We start from the raw sequence: 26397 nt of genomic DNA on the forward strand, positions 1-26397 counted from the left end.
GTGGCTGATGGGAACACAGACTGTGGTCACTGACCGGAGACTCTACTGGCTTTTATTCTGCTCAGATCAGACCGCATGTCTGACCCAGGGGGTCCGCCTGCTGCTGGGAGCAAACTGCGTCCATTCCCCCTGATCCCTGACGGATGGATGCGCTCCTGACGTAGAGCAGGAGGATGAAAACCGCCGCCTGACTTATATTTTTTTATTTGGCATTTTCGCTCACAGCCTGTTTATGGGAGGCAGGAGCTGCTTGGCCCTTTCTTTATCACAGGGAAGATGCATCCGCGGTTAGCTATGTGAAGAGCAGAGCAGATCGCCCTATCATTCTCATTTCGCGATTCTGAGGAATAATTATGAACAACGCGCAAGATATGTCGCCCGATTTCGTGTTGATGCGCCTGGTTTCCGCGGCCGAGGATGACCGCTTGGACGCAGAAAACGGGAATCTGCCGCCGGGAGGAGTGGTGGCAGGGCTGGGTAAGGAGGTCCTGGCTCACAGCGGCGTCAAGGCGGGTTTGGACATAAGCCGAGATCCGACTGCGGGCGTCGAGCATCCCAGCAGCCGCCTGAACAAAGCGCAGCCGAGCGGGGAGGGCACGGCTGCACCTGACACCGGGGTGACGGAGAGCCGAGCCCCGCTGTCCGCGCCTCCTCCGCCGCAGAGCCCCATGGAGGCCCAGGGCTTTGACTTTGCTGCCAGTCCCGGCCTCCGGCCTCAGCTGCTCGTCTTTTCCAATATAATGCGCAACGAGGATGGGATTTTAGAATTAGAGCGTCGGAATCAGCCGAGGGATGCTCTGGGTTTGGAGCAGAGCCCGGGCCCGGCTGTCAATAACAACATTCTGAGTCCTGCAGAGGCTCAGCAGCATCAGCATCAGCAGCAACAGCAGCAGCAGCAACAGCAGCATCATCATCATCAGCAGAACCTGCTGGAGCGGACATGGGGAGCACATCCGCCGCTCTCAGCGTCCGCTGAGATGCAGGGAGCTGCGGATCTGTGCCGCCGGCATCGACTCATCGCTACCCCGCCCGAGTGGCCCTTGTTGTCGGAGAGAACCAACCCTCTCACCGTCATTGACTCTAAATGGGGCTGCGCCACCAGGGACAGAGAGGGAGCCGTGTTCGAGTTGGCCCGGCGGTTCGGGGAACTGGGGGTCGGCGCGGTGCCCAAGATGCTGCTGAAAGCAGGAGAGCTCCCGCAGTGTTCGTGTCAGGGCGCACACGGGCCCGGGGGAGGCGGGGTGGAACCCGGGGATGACCCCACGGAGACCAGCGATGCTCTGCTGGTGCTAGAGGGGCTGGGCAGCGGGGATGTTGACGGCCTGGGCATGGACGAGTGTCCAGGGGACGAGGGGGACGATGAGAGTGGACGCCGCGAGTTTTTACTCAACAGGAAAAGGGAGATAGTTGAGAAAATGTCCGGCACTTTCTCCATTAGCAGTTTCCAGGCGGAGCTGAGGAGGCAGGTGGAGGGGATGGCCCCTGCCGCGACCCAGGCGACGGCGGCGGCGCAGGTGTGCAGTGTGCACGGGGGCTCAGCCAGCCGGCCGTCGCATATAAGCTCTGGGGATGCGGCTGTTGTCGCGCAGCTTTCAGCCACACCGATCCAGAACTCGCCGTGGACCATGAGCCCAAACCTGAGCCAGGCTTCGACACCAAGGAGGCGACCGGAGCGGTGCGCCAGCGCGCCGCGGACTCCCACGGGCCGCGCGGCCGGTGCGGAAAAGACCCTCAAAGTTCCGGGGAAGTCCAAAAAGGGCTCGTTAAAGATCCGCCTGAGTAAACTGTTTCGGACTAAAAGCTGCAGCGGCTCCAATCACCTGCTGGACAAGAGGCCCTCAGTGACCTACTCAGTGTCTTCTGCCGGGAGTCTGGTGGACATGGCGAGCACTCCTGGAGCTGAGCAGGACACAGACAGGTGAGCACACTGTCCTCAACTGTCCTACACACTCTCACTGTTACTTTGTTGTGACTGTAGACACATACTCTTATATTCCGTTGTCGCTGTTTGCAGATAAGACTGGTTCTGTATTAATGGCTCATGGAAAATCATCCCAGATGAGAATTTAAGGCCAAAATCCTAGCAAGAAAGAAATATTTTAGAGAGAAGAAATAGTTCTACTTTTAAAGCTCAATATGTAACTCATGTTACCATAACACTGCTAGTGTGACGTCAGGTGAGCCGATGCCATCTTGCTTTACTAGCAAAGCTGCGATGCTAACACCACATCACTGTGTGTCTCCACAGACACTAAAAACAAGACACTGCCATACTGAGACACAGAGAAGGAGAGTTGTGTGGAGCTGATATGCTTCATTAGCTTCATATTAGCTCTACTCGACTGGGTTTGGTATCAGACACGTGGTTTTCCAATACTATAGAACCTGCTCAACATGAGTCATCATAGCACGGCTGTGTGAAACTGCCATGACGATTTTATACACGACACAAACTAGTACTAGAACTAGAACTAGAACTAGAATCGTTCAGTACTTCCTGCATTGCCGGAGTCACTGAACTGAAATACCACTGTCACAGGGTTGTGATTCGGCTCACGATCGCTAATGGAAAAGCAGAAAAAAACGACTCAGGTCCAGTTGAGCCGAGCCGTGCTAGAACTGTATAATGGAAAAGCACCATATGTTGAAAAGCTACAAAATACAACATTAAAGCGCCTTTTCCTAACCCCGTCTTTGTTCATCAAGACATCCCCAGTCAATTCAGCACAAGTTGTAATTACAGAAAAAGTTTATTGCTTAAGCACACAATTTAAAATAAATAAATTGTCTGACAGGTTCAGCAAAGGGTCAGCCAAGCCAACGATTGCCTGGCATCACAAACAGAGAGGGGCCCTTGAAAACAATGAGGCTATATCTGTTTAACAAAAAAAAAAGATCAGATGAGTGACAGTTCCATACAGGGCTGGACTGGCACCAAAAAATGGCACTGGCATTTTTGGCCATGGCGGCCCACCATGATTATTTATACGATAAGTGGAGGCACACGACATACCACAGCATATTTGCGCATGTTGTGTTTACATAAAGTGCAGTAGCCTACATGGAAGAGAGAAACCATGTTAAAAAATGTAAACTTTCATCTTGGTAGAGCTGGCCGCAGTGAAACAATTCCCATCTTGAATTGAAAGTGGTTGTCAAAGATACACTGCTAAGCTGTAACACCTGCTAACTATAACTTTATGGCAAGCTGAAATAACACTGTAAGTTGGACACCAAGTCTACTGATAGCATTATTTGAAAACAAAGGCTATAAAGGCAGTTCTCTCTCTCTATGCATGATTTAAGTCTGACTGAAAAAAATGAGTCCTATGTTGGGCATTTGCACACTTTTAGCCCACAATTTAATTTACCCACATCCCCACACATCCCAAAACATTTTCATTGTTGATTCCACGGGCTATCATCATCATTTCTGTGTCATTCCAGTGTGCATGCCAAATGCATGCCAATCGAAAGCTTATCTGTGGTTTATTATCCATTTCCACAGACAGACATTCACTTCCCTCCAACTCAGGTCAAATCAAATGGCAAAATTTGATAAGCTTGGTTAAATGTGCACCGGCCCACCGGGCAAATGGCCTGTCCACACCTGGTTCCATACGTGTGTAATCTGTGTCCATACTTGCACCTGATCATGTGATCATTCAGGTACACTGGGCATGTGTGTACAGGAGTAAACAGGAAGCAGATTATAGTTTCAGAAATGAGTACTACAGAAACAACAGCGGCACAAAGTAAAAACAATGTCATGAGACTGACAGCATGGTGAGACAGAAACAGTTGCTTCCGTGTTAATGTGGCCGAGATAAGAATCAATTACTGACTGAATGCAAGCAACTGCATCATTGTTTGCAAAGGGCTCCTTTTCTATCAGGTCTGTCCAGACTAAAATGCAGCCAGCAGCATTTTCAAACTTCTCCATGTGTGGTTCTCTAAAACACCAGGATAATGTGGGCCTGAGGCTTATCCACGGCAGACTGTATGAAGTAGTGTGGATGAAGTCTGAATTCAACACTTTCCCTACATTTTTTTAAAGGGACTCTACATCAGAATATTATTCTCCTGCTGAAATCTCCCACTGGGTTTTAATCGTAAGTGGACGGAAAAACTGCAGACATTGTCCAGACCCAATTGTCCGATTTTTTATTTTATTTTCCAGAGTTCATGACTAGATTGTCATTCACACCCATTCACTCACACTTTCATACAGCACATCTATGTGCAGTGCATTTTCTATCACTCATCTTTCATACCCATTCACACGCTGCCGACACAGCCGTCAGGACCAAAGTGGGGTTAAGTGTCTTTCCCAAGGACACATTGGCATGAAGACTAGTGGAGTTGGATCATAAGGTTCTGATAATATGGGTTTCAAGTGGGTTTGTCTCTGGTTTCCATGGTGGCCTCACCCGTATTTGCCCATATGGGTTTCCTGCATAGTTTGCCCAGGTACCCTGGAAAGTGGGCATGGGATTGGAGTGGGCAAACAAGGGTGGAGCCACTCTGGAAAGCATGGACAAACTTTGGGACCCATATTGTCAGACGGATTATAATCCTAATGGAGCCCACATGAACATGCTGACTGGGTTTAAATGAAATGCTAGCTATGTTGTCAGTAGACTTACATCTGTCCAAACTTACTAATGCATGCACAGCAAATTTACAGTTTGACGTAGGTGGACCCTAGCTGAGAGGAGCCCTTAGAGAGCAGCTATAGTCCAAGACTGACACAAAAAAAATGATTAAAAAAATATACACCGGTTGGATTTTATATTTTAAGAATATGTTTGACACATTGTCTCAACATTTGACATCTTTCTTTTCTGAAAGTTAAAGCTCTCTCAGTCCCTACACAAAAGTCCATAGAGAGAATCTATGTTTTTAGCTCACAGGGATTCAGGAGCTGCTGGCTTGTTTGGGAAGTTTGAGTCACATGGATATAACTCTAAAAGAAGGATTTCAAACAGCACAGTTTACAAAATAACACAGATGTACTTTCTGATGGAGGCGGTAATGCATCAGCAACTCTTGCATTCTGTGACGTGCAATCACTGATTCTTTAAAAGGATTTTAGTGAGGGGAGTGAGCACTTCAAAAAACTTCAGTTTCCCATTAGAAAAGACTATAATGTGACATTAGACTGTAGACATCGTGATATGATGATGTGTGTGTGTATGTGATGAGTTTTTCTGGTTTTTGCATATTTATTATATTAAATGAATGAGTGAAATACAATGAATATTGACTATACTGTATAACTGTAAATAATTCTAAGAAAAACAAGGAATTGACAAAATGATATTTAAAAAATATCACCTCTTTAAATTTTAGTCTAATTATTTGGGAGAGGGGGGGGTTATTATATATTTGACTATATTTATAGTCAATTTCATAGTTTCTAACATACATTGAAATAAAGGTATCATCTGAAATGAAAGGTAATGAAGGAGTGAAAGATCATAAGCGTGTATTAACAGTGTATTGTCACTCTCCTTTGAGAAGCACAAATATCACAAGAGTCCAGCGAAACAACCTGTGTGCAGCTTCATATCCACATATATGTCCTACATTGGGATGTAGCCTTAAAATATTTATTATTTATAAGTCATATTGCCTAGCCTTGATTTGCTATATATCATGATATATACATATACATCGAATGAAATTAAAAAGGTATATCTTGATAGGATTTTTCTCATATGGCCCAGCCCTCACTAATTCTTGATATACTTGAATGAAATCCTGACGTACACAAGCCCTTTGCCGCCGTGTGTTTTTAGATGCAGAGATTTTTCAAACCTTTTGCAGCCTGTCACCCTTGATCCTCCACCTCACTGCTTTGTCATCATTCACAGAAGCACACTGAAGAAATGCTGCCATTAAAAATCATGGGCTTCAGATGCACTGACTGTCAGAGCTGAAAGGGTTAGAGAAAGCTGCACAACAACAACAACAACAACAACATCAAAAGAGATTGCAAAATAACAGACTTGTCATACAAAGCTGATTGTCTGAACCTCTGTAGTTGCCAAGACTCTTCTTCTGCCCTCTTGTTCTTCTTCATCCTCTGCTTTTTTGACTGTTTTTCGTGTCTCTCCTGCAGCCACAACCTGCCCAGGCTGACCAGGGCCCACAGTGCCTTCTCCCCTGCCTCCCTCTCTGCCTCCCTCTCTGCTTTCACTGGTAAGACCTGCTTGGCTCTGACTCCCTGACATTTCACACAGTCACTGCAGCAGGGCTGCAACTAAACGTCATTTATTTTCATTAGTTGCTGTCTATGAAATGATCGGAAAAACTGCAAGGAAATCCATCACCCTTTCCTCCGTCTGAACGTGATGAGCTGAGATGGTTTCAAACGCAAATATTCACTCGTCTAAAATCACAGAGGAGCCAATAGTACATTACACGCGAGCTGGTGAAACAACAATCAAGACAGAGAACGACAAACAACAATGCAAAAGGAGAAGGGAGGGCTGCCGTGAGAAGAATCATGACAATAACTATACAACTATAACTGTATAATTATATAACTATACGACTATAACTATCTAACTATATCTATCTATCCATCTAGATCTAAGAGGCACAAAAGGTCTGTGTTTACAGTGAGAATAGTGATGTGGTCTGTAGGTCAACTAGCAAAAACATGAAAATAAGTAAATAAAAATAATAAAATAAGTAAATAAATAATGAAACAAGTAGATGAATGAGTAAGTAAGTAAATAAATAAATAAAGAGCTGACGTAATGAGACACGGCTCAGAAGTCCCACACTGTCTCAGCATGTAGAGTTCTGCATTTTTCTGCTCTTTCTGTTGAATGAAGACAGGCTTTGCACAACCACCAATGAGACAGACACATTAAAGCTGCACCAGGCAATAGTTCATGTTGTTGTTCCCATCAGAGCCTGAAGGAGTTATTAGAAGTCCATGCTCATGTTTACCCTCCCATCAGCCTGTGATGTTCAACCACCAGAGAGGAGACTGAGGAGAAGATGGAGGCAGAGATGAGAGTGTGGCTGCGTCCACTCCTCTCTGGTGTAGACCACGCGCCGGGGGTTTGCTCTTGTAGCGTTTGATTTTGTTTCTTTCCCTGCAGAATTTCACTTTGGTGAATCTGCAGTGTCTCAATTAGTGGGGATGGGATTTTCTTCTCTTTGTGTTGTTTTTTTATTGCAGTGATTTAGGCTGATTAGCTGGGTGTAATTTTCCATAAACATCCTGCCTGGTGCAGCTTTAATGGCACTCTGCAGCAACAGGAGGCAACACAGATAAACCAGACTTCTTCTTTTCCTTCTTCTACTGTCTTCGTCTTTGTTTCACTTCCCTCTTTCACTTTTCATTCTCTTCCTTCCCTTCCCTTTCACCCTTTTATCGTCTTGTTTTTTGGCTCTGCAGGTGAGACTGTTTCTCTGATGGATGTGGATATTTCACGGCGAGGGGCGAACACGCCACACCCTCCCACGCCTCCTCCTCCTCCACGGCGAAGTCTCAGTCTGTTAGGTACTGTTTTCACCTTCCTGCTTGTCTCTTGTGAATATGACACAATATGAACACGTCAACATTATCCTGTCCACAATAATGACAATACTATGAGGATGATTGTCAAAATGTGTGACAATATAGTGGGGTTTTTTTCAAGATTCCTGAATCAAGGTACAATCTGCCCTCATTTCTCAACTGTAAGCTTTTTAAGAAAATTGATGAACTAATGTTACACAAGAAATCAAAAACCTTTCTGACATTACATGGATACTTATGATACCAAAAATATTACAAAATGTAATGTTACAAAACCACAAAAAATAAATCTTGTTAACGTTACAAAAAAATGTACAATGAATGTACAGAATATTATAGTGTTACAAAAACATGTTAGGAGTGTCAAAAAATTGCTTATATGACCAAACATTTGATCTAATTTAACAAAAATGTTATAAAACACATTTCTAACATACAGAAATGTTCAAAAACCTGCTTTACAAAAGTTGAAATGCTCCAAAAACATTTTTTTTAACAAAACATGTTGCTAACATTACAAAATATGACTTATATTATCAAAAAGGGCAAAAATGTTACAAATGTAACATTCCAAAAACATGTTACTAGTGTTACAACAATGACTTGAGGGTCAAAAATGTTACAAAATAGCATTATTTTATTTATTTATTTTTACAGAAAATACTACCAATGTTACAGAAAGTTACTTACATTAGCAAACATATGTCACAGATGTTGTAATGTTCCAAAAAGAGGTAACTAACTAGAAGACGTACAGTTTGGTAAATGGTCTGTATATATTAGGGGTGGGACGATACCACTTTTTTGTGTCCGATACCTATATAGATATCACAAACCTGAGTATCTACTGATACCGATATTAGTCTGATAAATTACATTAGTCATTTTAGACTGTAAACACAGCTGTTAACAACGCATTTATGCTGAGTCATTTCAAAGACTTCAACAGTGTAACAAATATTGTTGTAATAAAGAGCCCAAACATGACTCAGCTAAAATGCTTTTGCTGATTTTTATATACATTTTTACAGTCTGTACATAGTGAAGCATGCCACATGTATGTTTTTTGGATTGTATCGAATTTTACATTTTTATCTGTCCGATATCCATCCCTATACAGCCCTTTTCTAGTCATGATGACCGCTCAAAGCTGCTTTACACTACACTTTCTGCCATTCACCGTCTCATACAGCACATTTTCTATCACTCATCTTTCTCACCCACTCACACACGGCCGGTACAGTCGTCAGGAGCAACGTGGGGTTAAGTGTCTCGCCCAAGGCGTTGGAGTTGAAAGACGACTCGCTCTACCACAGAGCTACTATTGCCCATACTGTCTGTGAACAAAGATCTTACAAAATATTGTATTATATTTATATATATATATACATATATAATATATATAATATAACATATATAATAAAATATTTTGTAAGATCTTACAAAATAACATTATAAGCATCCCAGGGAATTTGCAAAATGTTGTAATGTGACATGAAACATGTTATGAATAATAATTATAATAATAATTTTTAAATTACATTTATCTTAAATTACATCTTAAATTAAGTGCAATAACTGGATCGATTGGCGAGATGCAGCCCCTCATTCAGAATATATTTGTATACATTTGTATACATTTCAATAAATAATATAAATCCCTAATCCCTAAGTATGCTGGTGAGTTAGACAATATGAAATACAAATATAAGATTTTTATTTAAAAATCACAATTATGCCAGTAATGGAAACACACCATGAATTTATGCTTTTTATAGCAGTGTGTGACCACACACATACACACACACACACGTGTCACATGATGTGATATGTGCAGTGATGTAAATACTGTAAGGCAGAAAGCAGCTGAGTTTACACAGCTTTTACTGTAGCTGGATGTAAAGGAAGTTTCTTTCTTGTTTTTCATGAACGGTTTGACACAGTTAAGTGTACTGTCAAATCTCAGATGATGGCAAAAGAGAACTTCTCCTTACTGGGAAAAACAACTGCACATTTTTTGTCTATTTTTTGTAAAGATATACAGATTCAGTTCATATCAGTGAATAAAATTCACAGCTCAGGATCCCAAATTTAAAATATGGCAATAAAACAGCTTGAAATGGTAATAATTCTCAGTGTCAGGACATTTTTTCAAGACCATTCTCTGACCTTTCAAGTGCGTCATCGTTCTGTTTGCTCCTCCGATCCTCTGGTATTTTATGACCCACATATGCAGCAGCCTCAAGCTTCCTTCTAAAACTGATGTTGGTGATAGTCTGTGTTTTTATTCTCGGGGAAAATATGTCATTACTATTTCTTGGACACATTTTGCAATTCAGTTCACTGTGTTGGATTTTAAAATGTGATTGAACAAATATTTACTGCTATTTATTTGTATAGATGAGGACCTCTATTTTTAAAGGGATAGTTCAGGTTTTGTGGTTGTATGAGGTAATGACTGATGAATGATGTTAGCGCTGACTGCGCCGAGAACCAGTCTGACACATGAACGCATCCTCTCAGTGAAAACATGAATGAAAACAGAATTTAGCCTTAGCTCACTCTCCAACATCAAAGTCTATAGAGAAAATCAAAGATTTTTGATCAAGAGACATAAGAGATGTTGATCAACTTCTGCCTCCATCACTAAGTTCAAATGTTTGAAATTCTGTGGCCCTGAGAGCTACAATTGCAGATTTTCTATGTGGACTTTGGTGTTAGAGAGTGAGCTTAGGCTAAATTCATTTTTCATTCAGAATGGTGGTGATTAAATGTTATACAAACTTCATTTTCCAGCCAAAAAGTGCTGTCTAATGGCAAAATTATATGGAAAACATATTCCCCAAATACTGTAGACTTGCATGCATATATTTAGTTTGGTGAACCTTTTGTTCAGTGACTAAAATCAGTTTTTTTCTTGTGTGAGCAAGTGTCCTGTCTCAGGCTGGCCATGTCAGTACCTCATACAATCACAATCACTTTATAGTCCAAGAATCATCATATACCACTTCACTTTGTGAACATTTGCTCCCACCATGGTTCAAACATGTAGAGGGGGAATAATAATATTATTTATACGTCACACAATTGATAAAAGACTTGGATCCTCACTCATAATTCCTCCTGGAGCCTCCTTGTCCCTCTTGAGGTGCATATAAGGTATTAGATGGTCCTGCATGATGGCAGTGGGGAACAATTCCCTGTTCACTGGAGGAGAACTGAGGCTTCTTCCCCTTCTTTTCATTCCCTTGCTTCCTCCTCACCCCCTTTTTCCTCTTTTCGTCCATCCTTCCTTACCGTCATTCCTCAATCTCTCTCCTTTCCTTGTTGTCCTTCCTCCAGATGACATAGCTGGGCCTCAGCCTGGGCCCTTCCTAGTTATGGGTGCGTCCCTGCAGTCCCTCCCCCTGCCTCTCCCTCCTCCTCCTCCTCCCTTCCACTCCACCATGCAGCACAGTCTCAGCCTCAACGGTAAGACACGTTAAAGCGTGTTAAAGCAACGGAATGTTGGTCACATCAACGTGAGCATGTGTCAGACAACATCTCTTTCTTCTGATCTCATTCAGACGCCTTCCTCCGGGCCCTTCCTCACTCAACATCATCAACCATGGCCGACGCGCGACCCCCCACCAGACAAGCTCCGCCCCCCATGCTGTGCGCCCTGCGGCGGTCTGAGGCCAGCAACTTTACAGCCAGTCTGAGAGAACTGGAGAAGGTAAGACAAAAAAACGCTAGACACGTCAGTTTCATCTGAATCAGTTAGTCTACTGATAGATCTTTTTTATATTTTATTTTAAAGCTGCAGTAGGCAAGATCACTGGAAAATGTGTTTATGACACTGGCAGTATTATCACCTGCCAGTGAAACTCTACAATACTTTTTCTGGATGGAGGCTCCTCCCACTAGACAAATATGGACAGACGCACTTAGTTCATACATGACAGATGACCTGAGGCAGGTCACCATCCCTGAAAAGCTCCACCCATACTGGACATGACAAGGACACAAGCTGTGTCTCAATAGTTAAAGCGGCATCATCCAAATGTGCAGTTGATCCTGTCGGCTGCACACTCAGGAGGAGATGGAAGTCAGACGCTGTGTGAAATGAGTCGGTCCCCTTCTTCTCCTAATAAATTTGGACAGACTGCACACCGAGAGGTTAAATGCTGCCCTCCACAGTTCGAAGTCCTGAATCACAGTTCTACCTGTCCCTCAAAACCTAATAAACATCATTTTGGACATGTAATAGTCAAACAAATAATATAGTTCATCCGAAACCCCCACCAAAGCTCAGCGTCCCCTTCGTACCCGCTCCAAGGGTCGATGGACTCCACCCTCGGTTACACACCCCCACTGGACTTGCCCGCTGCCACACTTGAAACCTCTGACCTTCGCACTGTGTGGTCTCTGCGGCCCGGCCGCCCTCCGCACACCCACCAGGTACCCAACAGTGCCAATGGAGCTCAGTGACAATGGAGCTCATTCACAAATCTGTGCTAAAACCGTGCGTATCAATCATGTTTTTACTGTACTTCAAGCTGCATATGCCCAAATAATGATGGGGCCGCTGTCCCTCATTCCTTGAACAAAATCCACTTCATGGTGACTGTAACTGTTTCAGCCTCTTATCCTGAGTTGTCACTGCTCATGCTTTTCTTAAGCGGAGAACTTAAAAATAAAAAATTTATTTATTAACGCTGGATTAATTGACTGATGATGCTGTTTCCACCTGCAGTGTGGTTGGTACTGGGGTCCAATGAACTGGGAGGATGCAGAGATGAAACTGAAGGGGAAACCGGACGGATCCTTCCTGGTGCGAGACAGCTCTGACCCCCGATACATCCTAAGCCTCAGCTTCAGATCGCAGGGAGTCACACATCACACACGCATGGAGCACTACCGAGGTGAAACACACACACACACACACTGTCTGGTTTCTATGACTTCAGAGGACATTCCATTGACTTCATTCATTTCATGACTTACTCTAACCTTAACCATAACTACTACTAGCCTAATCCTAACCCTAACCTCAACCTAACCGTAAAACATGTCTTCACCTTAAAATGTAGTAATTTACCTTATGGGGATTTTCTTTTTGTCCCCATAAGGAAGACAAGTCCTCATAATGTGACTGTAACAGATTTAGGTTCCCACAACATTAGTAATACCTGTGCACATGTGCACGCACGCACGCACATACACACACGCACACACACAAGTTCATTTGGACAGCCTAAACAAAGTGTTATCCTTAACCTTTACCAAATGAGGTTCTGCGTCATTAGGACGAGGTTTTGGTCTCCATGAGGACTACTTCTCCTGACAAGGTCCTAAAGAGGTAACAAATACAAGAACACGCACACACACATACACAGACTCTTCTGTGCATGTATGTGTGTAGTGATGCAGGTGTAATACATGCACACACACACAAACATCTGCTGGTCATCCAACACTTACCCTTACCCTTACCCTAACCTAACAATTTGAAACATATACTGAGTGATCAGACCATTTTTAATTGAGCTCCAGTTCCAGGGCCTCTGTATTCAACCATGCTCCACCTTCAGCCACATCTTTTATCACAACAATCAAATGACAGTGCTTCATTTAGAATACCGTGTGAAATGCAGAACTAAACATAGACTGTAATTGTGTGACTGCAAAATAAAACAAATCTAATATAATGATGTGAGTGTATGGAAATATTGGCATGGTAAGTGTGGTAAAATACAGTGAATATTACACTATTATTATATTATATTATATTATATTATATTATATTATATTATATTATATTATATTATATTATATTATATTATATTATATTAGTTTTGTAACCACATCTTTAATAAAAAAGTTTTTTGAGCTACTGTTTTTAAAGGGTTTAAAACTAAAAATGTTATGTTTCTATGACAGTCACACAACACACACACACTACACACTACAAAATTATCAGAGCAGAACAAAAGAACAAAAAGAAAAAAGTACATGAAGGAAGGAAAGAGAATAAATAAATCAGGACTAAACACGAGTGATTCAGTGAGGTCACACTACAGCAGTGAAGCATGGATAACTTACATTATAGCCCATGTGTGGCAGACTTAACACTGTGACACACACACACACACACACACACAGAGGCAGACATTCAGAAACGGGGCTCTACATTAATGATCACAAAGCTATAGAGTCATTGCCTGAAAACATTCATTATTCAGACATACAGCCCCGTCTGACACAACACATTCATGTCAACATCATCACGTCTGCATGAACATGAACATGAACAAGCTGTGGCCTGACATCAGTCTAGAGCAGCAGGCTTTGAGATGAAAAAAATATGGCGTCACATTTATGTCAGTAAAATAATATTACTGCATGTGCGCAATGTTGGTCCCTCGTATGGAAAGTCAATAGGGTTATATTTCGTCTGAAAAATTACTCTCACTCTAAATAAACAATTACACAGACATGCACTCACATTGAAGCATATGTTCGATGTTAGTTTTATTAAACAACATTGTATATTGTTACTGTAATGAGTGGGAACTGTAATAAGTAGGGGGCTGAAAAGAGACACAGCAACAGCATTTTTTTTTAAAGGGGGGGAGGAGTCTGGGACAACAAGCCGAGTGATGAAAGAGTGCCCCAGTGATTCAAGAATGGACTAAGATAGCCAATGGCAAAATTGCAGTAGCTGGTGTTTGACCAGAGAGGGGCAGTAGATACACTGGTTTCTTATATGTGTGTATAATTTCTATACTTTACACCAGGGGTGTCAAACTCAAATGACCTGGGGGCCAATGAGCATCTAGTCTGGTCAAGCGGGGGCCGACATAGAGGAAAAAAAGTGGAATTATAGCCGGTGGGCAATATAAGATATTCATTATGATATTAGACAGAATTGCAAAGTAAACGTGCTTGTTTTGATATTAAATGATTCACAATAAAAACATATTTATGATGCACAAAAACGGAGAATTAAATTGAAAATCTAGCAAATAATGGATAAGGATAATTGTGATTAAAACTTAAATATATGTAATTTCATGTTGAGTGTAATGATAGATAGATACAGAGAAATTCACACATACATAATACATTTTATAAAGCACTGATTACAACCAAATGTCTTATTACTATTATAAAAATATTGCCGCCAAATACATTTAGTCTTATATTCTGTCTTTATTCCATCACCTCGCACAGTGGTGGGCGAGCCGCATGTTATCGAGTGGAGGGCCACCAGTTTTGACACATGTGCTTTGCACTAAACTGTGCAGATTTGTAACTGGATCAACAAATACCATTAACTAGATAGACCCATATACCCTGGTTTAAACCTGAAAATACGTGGTTTAGGGATTTAGTTTAGTGAAAATGTTTTATTTGTGTTTTATTGAATCAGTTTAAACCTTCACCATGATCATAAATATGGCTCTCAATGAGTAATGTGTCCCCTTCTCCCTCTCTCAGCTCTCAGCCCACTTCTTGACATTTTTCAAAGTCAGTCATTGGGTGTGGTTTTTGCCTCACAAGAGGGTGTTTAAGTTTGATGCCTGTGAACCAGAGATGGAACTTGAATACACAGTAGGGTTTTTTTACCCCAGGGTTTTATTGGTAAAAAGGTAATTTACTACCCATAAGTATGATGTTAAAGTGTATAATAACTATAAAATCAAATTTGTGGCTCACTGGCAGCCAGGTTAGAGGTTTAACATTTTACAACAGCAGTGAAATGACATTGTGACTATTTTGTTTTGTGCAAGGGTATGTATAAATATATAGAGCTACTGTATATACGTAAATAATAGGGTCAGAATTTTCAAACAAGTAAAGAAATGAAAAAGATGATAAGTAAGAGCAGCAGCCAGAATGATGAATGATGTTGAGACTGGGCTTGTGTTTTTTGTGAGATACTGTCTATATTCAACAGAATAAAGCAGTAACACATGTTTTGTTTTTTTTACAAAAGAGAAACAATTGCTGTGACACAAACAGAAAAGTGCTCTTTAAAAATATATACACATGGCCTGACATGTTAACTGCAACGATGCAAATATTGTGGCAATGATTTATAGATGATTAAATGTTTCATGTGAGACGTTTTTCTCCTTTCAGGGACGTTCAGCTTGTGGTGTCACCCAAAGTTTGAGGACCGCTGCCACTCGGTGGTAGAGTTCATCGAGCGAGCCATCATGCACTCCAAGAACGGCAAATTCCTCTACTTCCTGCGCTCTAGAGTCCCAGGTAAAATATAGGTCATGTGTCCACATGCATCAAAAATGGATGTGAGCCACCACTTAGTGAGGAGTGTCTGAGAGACAGAGAGGAGCACTTCATGTGATCATCTATATGTCTGCCTGTGAATGATTTATGATTGTGAGAATGCAGTGAGGCTTTTCACCACAACACACAGTAGGAAAAGTGTGAGGGGGTTATTGTAAGAAAGTAACTGTCGACTCATATGTGGTGGAGGCATCAACTGAAAAGCTTCTCATACACTTTGAATGGAGTAACATCAAGTGCTGCCAAACTGCATTGTGGGTCTGTTGCTTAGCTTTGCTTGGAAAATGTTCAACCGGGAATGGAAATGAATGTTTCTAAGCAGCAATGCAAGTGTCGGCCAATCAAATTACGACCAACTGACTCTATGCACAGCCCAGATATCTCCAGTAAGCTGTCAGTCAACGATGTCGAGATGTCTGCAGAAGTTACCAAGAGTCTCCATCCATCTTCTACATTGTCTACCACTACATTGTCTACAATACTAAACACGAGCTAGAACACAATTAGAATGTGTCATTAGTTCATTCAGCATCAGCTGTTTATCAGGGATGACGGATCGTCTTACATGATTTTCCTATTCCCGTAGCAGCCTTCGCACTAAAACTACTCAATTGTTCTCTATGGGATGGCAATAGGTTTGTTTCACTGTGGTGAGCTCGACGCTGATTAGACAAATGTGGCAAAAACGTCTCTTCCACGGAAGCTCAGCTTCTCTGGGAGTCAATGGAGCAGTGGGCGGGGCATGGACACTGGGCTTGATGGTTGGAGGAAGTGTCTGAAAGGCGGAACCAGTTTCTGATTGACAGCGTTGCAGAAACAAACACGACAAGAGAGCCTTTCCTGCATCAGTCTTGTGTGGATTTTGTGAAGCCTGTAGACAAATAGCTGCTCCTTTTGTAAATAAAAACACCATAATAATATTTCAGTTTTACATCATTATCATGTTTCCTTGGTCTAGTCGTTCGTTTGCAGAATTTATGTAAGAATTTATATTTAAATAACTGGGCTTGAAATGAACTTCCCCTGTTTCAAAGACCAGCAACTGCCACTGGCACCTACAGGGAATTTAAAGTGAACCACCGAACCAGAATTTTAGAAATGAGTGGAGGTCGTGCTCTGCTGTTGACCCCTCACAACAGGTCACCCAAGTTTCCCTTTATCGAGAGCTGGCTTATATATGTCTTCATCTTCAGTAGTTCAGAGTTTAGTTGAAAACTTACCTGTAGCAGGTCCAGTTGCCTACAGTGAACCGCTGAAGATGATTATGACCTGGACGACCCATTACAGACACACTGCTCTGCTAACCTCCGATAGCCACCCTTAGCACCAAGCATCAGGCCCATCTACTGTCACATAAGACATTATGAATGACTGATTGATTGACTGATGTGTGTTTTCAGGGCTTCCTCCCACCCCAGTTCAGCTGCTGTATCCTGTGTCTCGCTTCAGCAATGTGAAATCACTACAACACCTCTGTCGCTTCTGCATCCGACAAATAGTCCGCATCGACCACATCCAGGAGCTTCCACTGCCCAGGTACTCACTCTTTAATATCACATACCAACATGGGGTCTTGTGAACACCATACATAGTAGCTATTTAATCTGCAAAATGTCTTCATTCCGTTTACATGGACACACAATGAAATGATCCGATTGTGGTGTGTGTACAAATGAATCAAGCATTCAGTCAGAACGGACTGTTTTGACATGTGAGGTGTTGCCAACTTTTCCAGGAGTAGAAGCAGAAGAAGAAGTTTCACTTTTGCTTCTGTATTAAACAAACGCTGCACGTGTCTGCTCGTCCCCTCACTGTCCACTGTCCGTCTCATTTTCCACCTTTTCTGCGTCTGTGACTTTCTTGTCTGTTAATTATTCTTTTTTTGGAATGAAAATACAGTCTGTTCTTCAAACAGATCAAACCAGGATCGACTGTTTATATGAATACTGATTTGAATGACGATCAGCATATTCCAGCCTCCTTTGGAATTAAATTTGTTTCCGAATGAGCTGCATCTGATCAGAGTTTTCACACTGGTGACTTCATTTTTATTTCAATCTGATCTTTATTTTGATTACTTGTGTCTATGTAAACATAGCTATTGTTTATCAGACTACTTATTAATGATTATTGAAATTGGGAGCATTACATTTGCTCCTTCAGAATTACAATAACACTCAGGAAGGAAATAAGGAATAAGATTAAGAAAACGGCAGATAAGATATATACACCTTAGCATGTAATATAAACATGAGAAACATATGTGCTTATTAAGAGATAAAGTTTTATGACAATAAATATAACTGAATTAATGAATAGAATGTGTAAATGTAAAGTATGTACAGAACATGTTTAAAACGTAATTATGTTGTTAAACCCACAGATTTTTATATGAGCAGGAAAAATAGTAGAACACAAGCATGGACACATGGGCACAATGTTAAAGCATGATTATTCATTTACAAAAAAACAAAAACAAATGTGCCTTTAAGCCCTTTCATGGCATCTTTGTTCTGGTGTGTTTTCTAAATCAGATGTTTAGGTCTGTAGTCAGCACTGTTACATTCAAGTGTTAAGATTTGTGTGTCCAGATGTGGGGTTGCCGTGGCAATGACATGGGTGTAACTATGGGAACATGCCTTTCAAACAAAGACACTAGAGAATTGGCAATCATCTCGCTGTCCTCAAATTAACATTTGTACACACGAGATTGTGGTGGGTTTTTTATTAGCCACAGTTGTCGCACATTTATATTATATTATATATTTAGGGTTATGGGTAGAATTAGGGTTGAGGTTACAAAGGGGCGTGGTGTGAGTGGTGGGTATGCCATGAGCGGCCACAGCCAGACCTTTCTGGAAAAGTCATGTGATATAGGTTTTCAGTTGTGATAGTTTGGGTGCAGATTGCTTCTGTTTTGGGGCTTAATTGTTGCAATTTAATAATGAAATGTTTTGGTAACAGAGTTGGACAAAGTCAGGTATATAAATCAGCTGGAGATGGATGGACAGCTGGTGAGCAGTAAGCTTGCTGTTACAGTTGCCAAACCATTGAAGGGGGCTAAAGTTTAATGCCTCTCTCCTCCACAAACCCCTATGAAAATCATTATTGTAGTTTTGAATTTCCTTTGGCAAGGTTTGTTTGTAAATAAAGAAAAACTTCTAATGTTAATTTCTAAGGCCTGGCTCATAGATAGATAGATAGATACTTTATTCATCTCACAGTGAAATTCTCAACTCACATACATACATAACGTGTTCCATGTTCGTGAAGAGGCACTTTGTATTTTGCACATGTGCACATGGCCATGGTTTAATTCATTCAAAAGGTCCACGTCTACCATTTTGTGCATGTGGATTTAATCTCTAGATGGTAAATGTAAATGGTCTTTATTTATATAGCACTGACCATTCAAAGCCATTCATCCATTCACACACGCTTTCATGCAGTGCATCTATGTGCAGCGCATTTTCTGTCACACATTTTTTTAAACTCTTTTCATACCCATTCACATACGGGACATTGAATCCACAGCCTTCAATTTGAAAAATAACTTGCTGTACCACTGAGCTCCCGTCCTGTTGTGCTTCAGAGAGCATGCACAGTAGCCTTATACGGTACATATGGACTTAAACTGTAAAGGTGCTGGGAGGAATGGGAAGTAAGTACGAGCCGGGCCTTAGAACCTGGTGTCTCAATAGTTTGATGCATCACTTTAGGTAACGTGTCATATTTGGTGGAGTGCCATGAAATTATGTAGGGACGTCCAGGTCATCCTCGGAGCATGAATCCTAACATCAGTGAAGATCCTTTTATGCCAGGCCCACAAGCCAGATCTTGTCCACCAGAAGGTCCAATGGTCCAGGTCGCCCTTGCCTTACAATGAGTTTGACACCCCTGTCTTATGCCAGTACACAAATCACACACTTCTCACTCCCCTCAGTGAAATATCCAGATGTCTACCTGCTGGATTCAGGATGTATCAGAATGACTCTGTGTTCATCTTTTCTTCTCTCCAGACCACTCATCTCCTACTTGAGTAAGTTTTATTACTACGACCCAGAGGAGGAGATGTATCTGTCAATCAAGAGCATCCAGAGGGTGGTGGGAGCAGAGCAGGAGGCCGAGTCGCAGACGTAACATCAGAGATCTTCTCAGTTCAAGTGAGTTAGTTTCTCGTCTCCTTTTTTTTTTAATATTCTAGTTTTCTAAAATATTATTCTTTTTAATGTCATTTTTAAAAACACTGAGAACTTTATACATATTTCAAGTTTTTTTTAAAGACAGGCATGCTCAAGAAATTCAGATTTTCGTTCTTACATCACTTGCTTGTATCATAATACCTGCATATGCATATCATATATTGTATGCATGTCTCTGAAGTTCAGTCACCTAATCAGAGCTAAGTGAACCACTTATATTGTATTGCTGCTTAATATTTACTCCACGAACAAATGAGTGGGATCACCAGACAATAACGCCAACAATGTGAAAATGGGTAATTCTGATCATTTGTTAACTATACTATATACTAACTATATATAAATCACTCACTATATCCCCACCTGAAATGTAAACGTTAGTCTCTTGGTGCATTCGAGTGGGACTTTAACGTGAACTTGGGTTTACAGGTATTTCAAATTTACTTCACATACTTGGTGTTTAAAACACTGTTGCTTGGCGATGGCAACAACAGCTCGGGTTAGAAAAAGGAAAAGGAAAACTCAATGTGACTAAAATGACAACAAATTAACTCATGTGGAAGGCATTAATAGTTGTTGTATGGGTGTGTCTACCACTGACAACCGATTTACTATCAATAGCCCACAATATCTTTAAATTGGAAGCAGTAATGCAGTTTGCATGTATAAACAACAAGTCCATGAACGCCTACATTAATATGTTTTTGTTTTTTTTTTGTTTTTTTTTTAATAATACTGTGTGTTTTGGTGAGGCTTAAAGTATGAAAACTATGTTACTGACTGTCAAGGACAAACCCAGAGGGTGAATCCAAGATCCCCAGTCATTTGATGTTTGATTTTTACTATTGGATGAGTTGCATATTTATACATTCAAAGAGTACATTTTAATTTTGCGTATTTTGGTTTACTAAAAAAAGAAAAAACTAAGTGCTACTTCTAAGTATGAATGCACAGTGTTGGTCATTGCTTGCCTGTTGACGACTGTTGTGGCTCTCTCTTTCTTTCCAACCTCTGTCTCTGTCTAGCTTTCTGTTTGGAGGACTGATCTGTGCTGGTCTGCCAGTCTTCCAGCATCAGCCAATCAGAGTCTGGAAATCTCTGCATCCAGATGGACTGGGACGGACTCGCTTCTCTGTTGACTTGGACTAATGAGAGGAGGGGAGGTGTGTGCAGCTGGATGTTGTAATAACTGTCGATTAGACCGCACAGTTGAAGAAGACTCGGACTCGTCTTCAGACCGACCGCAAAGATGTTCTCGTTTGCAAAGATGTCTTGGGAAAAACAATGGAAAGCATACATTTTGAACTCCATTTGCAAGTTTCCTGCTGAACTGGACTTTAAAAACACAAATGCACTGGTCAATTTGTACAACTGTTTGCTGCCGTTTTCTTGTTTTTTTTCTCCCATTCTGTCAAAATGAGGGTGTTTGGATAAAAACTTGCCCTCAGGATCAATTTACACCCTGAGCAGGGCAACAGAGACCCGTCAGTGGGCATTTGGAAGGTCCAAGTACAAGAGTTTAAAGAAAGATGTGCTATCATTTTCGAGGTTGGGCATTTTATTTTTTGCTTGACAAAACCGTGTTTCCATTGTTAGCTAAAAATGCTAATGCTAACATAAATTATGGATTAAGATATTTTATACCAGAACTTTATTTTAAGTGGAAGTTCTTGTCTTACCCTGAGAGAATTGATAAACTACATAATACCTTACATCATACACCTCGACCTCTGAATGTTTCAGTTATGTTTTTTTTAAGCGTCGATGGTTCAAGCCTGAAGTGTTCATGTTAGCTGAAGTTTGTTTCACTTTGCCTTTACCAAGAAATGAGTGATATATTCACCCTGTCGGTGTTTATCACAATCTAGAGTAGCTGCTGTTAGGAGCTGTTAAGCTAACAATGAAACATGCCAACTAATTCAAGGAAAATTTTACTCTGTCTCTGAAACCACAGGTTTCTATACACCTACATTTGTACAATAATGGGATTTTGGCTGAATTACGTTTTCATCGTGTATTTTTTCAAAATGTACATTTCACTTGTTGCGACCACATTATTAAAATTAATTACAGTTATTTTTCAATGTCTTTTAACACAATCCGTTTGTTCAAATTTAAAAACCCCCAAAATGCTTTCGTCCTCCATCATTGTTCACCATCTCCTGGTGACCACCGTTATGCATTTACATTGGAGGTTGGCTCTGGGAGTGACATCACCCCTAAATTCCCCGCGATCCAGTTGAAAAGTCTTGGGCTAGCTATTGCTAGCGATACCAGTCGATTACAATGCTCAACGTGGAATTCTGCTCACACAAATGGTGTAGCAACATATCTACAGTTACCTGTATGACTGATGTACTGCTAAACAAATATGACAGGAGAGCGGTAAATGGTAAAAGTAGCAGTATTTGTATGCTGGCAGCCATCTTGGAATCCTATGTCAGGGTTGGTGATGTTGCTCCGGGTTGGAAATCTGAGTTCAGGGGGCGTTTCTTAGACACAGGAACGCCCCCTTGGAATTCCGAGTTCCAACTACAAATGGAATATGCCATAATATGCTGTATATGAAAACAATGGTTTCAGAAAACACTTTACCTCAATCCAGCCAGTGATTACATTATGTACGACTAGTTGTACAGACATGCTGTTTCTCAGAGACAGGGTTGATCAACCCACATCGTTATTGTTGCCATTTCTGTCATTCTCGTTGATTGATGATCAGCTGTAGGAGAACGAGGACTTCCTTATTCTTGACTGAATGACAAATTGCTGGTTGATCAAATGTTTCTTCATTAAAGCACCACTGAGGATAACACAAGAAGTGTGCTACATAGAGGCATTGGTAGTGATCACAGACTGTAAATAAAGATAGATGACTGGTCTCTACTTCCACCCATTTTACAAAATGAAGCCAAATTATCAAATTATTATACGGGTGCTGCCATCTCACAATGGTGAAATGACGTATTTTGGAGTCAGAGTCTGTGCAATAGTGTTTGTGGAGTGAAGCCATTCTATCAAGGTCCCACAAATACACCTGCTCGTCCAATCATGAGTCATTTTTAGCTGTCAATCACAATGTTTCACCTCGTAGTATATTATAGTAACTACTGTAAAACAAACTTACGGGAAAAACATAATACTTGATGATATGCAAGTGTGATGAGATTGATGTAAAGTGATGGAAATCATTTTTGGAAACTTTGTTGGATGTCAACTTTGTTTGGTCCATGTCCCATTCACTAATGCCGTGTTTCCACTACATGGTCCCAGCTTGCCTCGCCTCGCCTCCCCTCTACACGGTCTGGTTGGTTTTCCATTAAATAGTACCTCCTCAACGTGGGCGGAGTCATCACTGCAGGGCTGCATGAAACTGCTGTGACTTCGTTTGACACACGACACACACAAACGAGTGATTAGTGACTTGTAAAGCAGTTGTTTTCAGTGTAACTGAATCATTAGAATCATTTCTTTCAAAACATTTGTTCAGTACTCGATTAACCCACGTTTTTAGAATTGTTAAGTCTTTTTAATTGAACTATAGTTCAGCATTCTTGTGTTGGACATCTTACTTCTGCCTCTTCCTGTGACGGCACTCTGACCAATCAGTGGCTGGCAGTCTGACGACGTCACGTATAGTAACCTCACCAGAGAAGGTATTAAAAAAAGTACCAGGTACCAGGTACTATCGCTAATGGAAACGCAAAACAACCGTACTGTGCCGAGGCGAGGCTTGTCACGCTAGTGGAAAAGGGTCTTTACATGGGGGAGTGGGGCTTATACTGCAGCCTACCACCAGAAAGTGACCCAGAGAAACTGGCTTCACTTTTGGGAAGTCACGTTTAGTTACTGTTTGCCTTTGCACCATCCACTTATCACTATATTGGTGGGTATTTAAATGTATATCAGCTCTGAGTCGTTGAAGAAAACAATGAAGTTTAAATGTGCAGCTCTGATTTAAGGTAGACTTTTCTTTTACAGTCAAACAGCTCTTTGTGGATGAAGACAAGAGGATAAAGGAGTAAACATCGAGTAAATGTTTGTTTGAATTTGGGGTTTGGTGTCACTGGGACTTTCCAACACCATCACCCCAGATGCTTTACTTTCCCATCATGCCCAGCCTCACAATGAGTATCATTCTGCCATGACTGATATCAACCTGTCAACCAGTTTTATTTGTTGAAATGCCCAGGTGTATTTTTTCACTCTGTTTCTCAGTTTCCTGAAGCTGCAGCCACTGGTTCAGCATTTTCAGTAAAAGATGAAAAAATAAGGAAGAGAAATATTGTATGTGTTGTAATTTTTTTTATGTTTTAATATTTATTGAGGCATTTCTCCAGAGCATTAGATGAGAAAAAAACCCTCATTTGGTTCCAGGATTTTACAAATGAAATCATAAATCAGAAGTAAAATCCATCACCTTCTACATAGAAACCAATATTATTTTCAATATTTTATTGAACTGTTTGATTAAACAAAATTGTCTCAGAAACTCAATTAAAATTCAATATGACATCTCATCTGCAGTTAGTCAAATATTAACATTTTGGAATTGAGGCTTTCTGTGCCGAGCCCCTCCCATAAGATTAGCATCAGGCATAGTGGTGTGTTGCATTTTTGTAGTCAGAACTCAGAATATCCGAGGTCATGGGGCATTCCTTACACAGGAACACCCCCTGAACTTGCGTTTCCTGCTCAGAAACTCAGAGTAACCTCACCAATTTCAACATGGGATTGCAAGATGTCTGCCACGTTCAAATACTGCTACTGTTACCGTCAATATCACTTGTGTTATATTTGTTTCACAGTAAATCAGCCTCACACATAGTTCTGTTTCATTTTTAAGTGAGACATGTTGATCAGCTGTTTGCATCTCCAACTTGTCAACTGGACTCCTTTCTTCCCACTGAAAGAGAATGTATGTGCAGCTGCTCAGTAGAACAGCCAATAGGAGGCATCTCCTGAACTCCTCTGACATCAGGGGTCAGATTTCCCCAAGGCTGAAACTGAAATATTTACATTTTGATCCACTGAGTTTTCTGGATCTGAACTTTAACCTTAACTTTTGGCTTTATCTGTTAAGGTGTCACTGAGATATACACATCTACATTTGTTCAATGGGACTGGGACACAAGAAAACAAATGCAGACTCAACGATGTGCAGCATCTCAGCTGGTTGGGGTGAAAGGAAAATAGGGGACAGAAGAAAGTTGGGGGACAGATAGGGGGAGAGAGAAAAAGAGGAGTAAAAAGGAGAGATGACTGGAAGGTTACCAGTTTGAATCCCCTCCGGGTCAAAAGACTGGGTTCAACTCTAGGCAAGATACACAACTCTAATGGTGCTGCTCAGTGTTTGCCCACTGCTCCTAATCAGGAAGATTCTTGGTAGAAGATGTATTAAATGCAGAGACAATCTTCCCTGGAGATTAGAGATGTTGCAAATATCTTTCATTTATTAAGTGAGCAGTGGATGAGCAATCGTCTCAATTTTCCAAGAAACAGCTGCTTGAATGTTGAGCTGCTGAAAAGGACTTGAATGTGAATATATAGATACAAGTATTACGGCAGTTATATCTGTGAAGTAATAATTTAAAAACACTTAAATTGTTTCTGGTTCTTGCATTCAAAGTGTTTCTTTTCTTCCTTTAAGGCCAATAATTCTCCAGCTGGTGCTTTGGCTCATTCAAGGAGCTTGTTAAATGAAAGAAAAGTGAGATTTCCCCACTTAAATTATGTAGCTCTTTCTTTCTGATGCTCTCCACACAGCTGCCACAGGACAAGGTGATAGATGGGACCTGCATCCTCCACCTCAGCAAGCTCAGAGTGAAAATGGAGGAAATTATTCTGCTAAAAGCAGGACTCTCCCAAGCACTTAAAACATACTGGAGAGAACCAGGAATGGCTATATATGTGAATAAGGCCAAGTGCACTCACTGGGAAAAGCCTATGTGAAAAGAGTCATGTGCATTGTGGAAGTGAATAGAGTCAAGCGGAGTGATCCACAGAGAAAGAGGGACAGCTCTTGCTGCTGCAGAAAGTGCTGGGGGCCAAGTGGATGTTGATGACAGATGGAACTGACAGTCTTGACTGCAACATTTTCTCTGCAGCAGTGTGGCTGAGCTTGGATCATGACTGCCTTTCTTTTTATTTGGGTTGCTGTGAAAAGAATAAAGAAACAAAGCAAAACCCAAGAGCCAAGTCTTCAATTGGAAAATCCAAGTAGTCCAAGTAACAAATAACAACCTTCAACTGCCTTCTTTGACTTTAATGGATAGTTCAGATTTTTCCCAGTGTGGTTGTATGATGTACTGACACTCAGTGCAGACTGAGTGTCAGTACATCATACAAGTGCTGCTTACA

At 41.2% G+C, this 26397-nt stretch overlaps 1 protein-coding gene across 2 annotated transcripts; it reads left to right on the plus strand.

Moving 5' to 3' along the window:
- On the plus strand, positions 1–23225 carry socs7 (suppressor of cytokine signaling 7). Of its 2 annotated transcripts, XM_044028766.1 has the most exons (10): positions 1–1918; positions 6125–6204; positions 7418–7522; positions 10883–11011; positions 11107–11255; positions 12276–12444; positions 15668–15796; positions 17236–17371; positions 19855–19998; positions 21063–23225. In XM_044028766.1, the coding sequence occupies exons 1-9, from the start codon at positions 354–356 to the stop codon at positions 19973–19975; spliced, it is 2583 nt and encodes an 860-aa protein (XP_043884701.1). In that variant the 5' UTR covers positions 1–353; the 3' UTR covers positions 19976–19998; positions 21063–23225. The 2 variants fall into 2 exon arrangements, with proteins under 2 accessions (XP_043884701.1, XP_043884702.1); XM_044028767.1 differs by lacking the exon at positions 10883–11011.
- The last annotated feature ends 3172 nt before the right edge of the window (positions 23226–26397 follow it).

Source organism: Solea senegalensis, linkage group LG6 (assembly GCF_019176455.1).
Source record: "Solea senegalensis isolate Sse05_10M linkage group LG6, IFAPA_SoseM_1, whole genome shotgun sequence".
NCBI lineage: Eukaryota > Metazoa > Chordata > Actinopteri > Pleuronectiformes > Soleidae > Solea > Solea senegalensis.

Coding starts and splice junctions, on each gene's coding strand:
- socs7 (XM_044028766.1), top strand. CDS start 354: ATGAACAACGCGCAAGATATGTCGCCCGATTTCGTGTTGATGCGCCTG. Junction 6,205..7,417: donor CTCCCTCTCTGCTTTCACTG/GTAAGACCTGCT, acceptor TTGGCTCTGCAG/GTGAGACTGTTTCTCTGATG. Junction 17,372..19,854: donor CAGGAGCTTCCACTGCCCAG/GTACTCACTCTT, acceptor TCTTCTCTCCAG/ACCACTCATCTCCTACTTGA.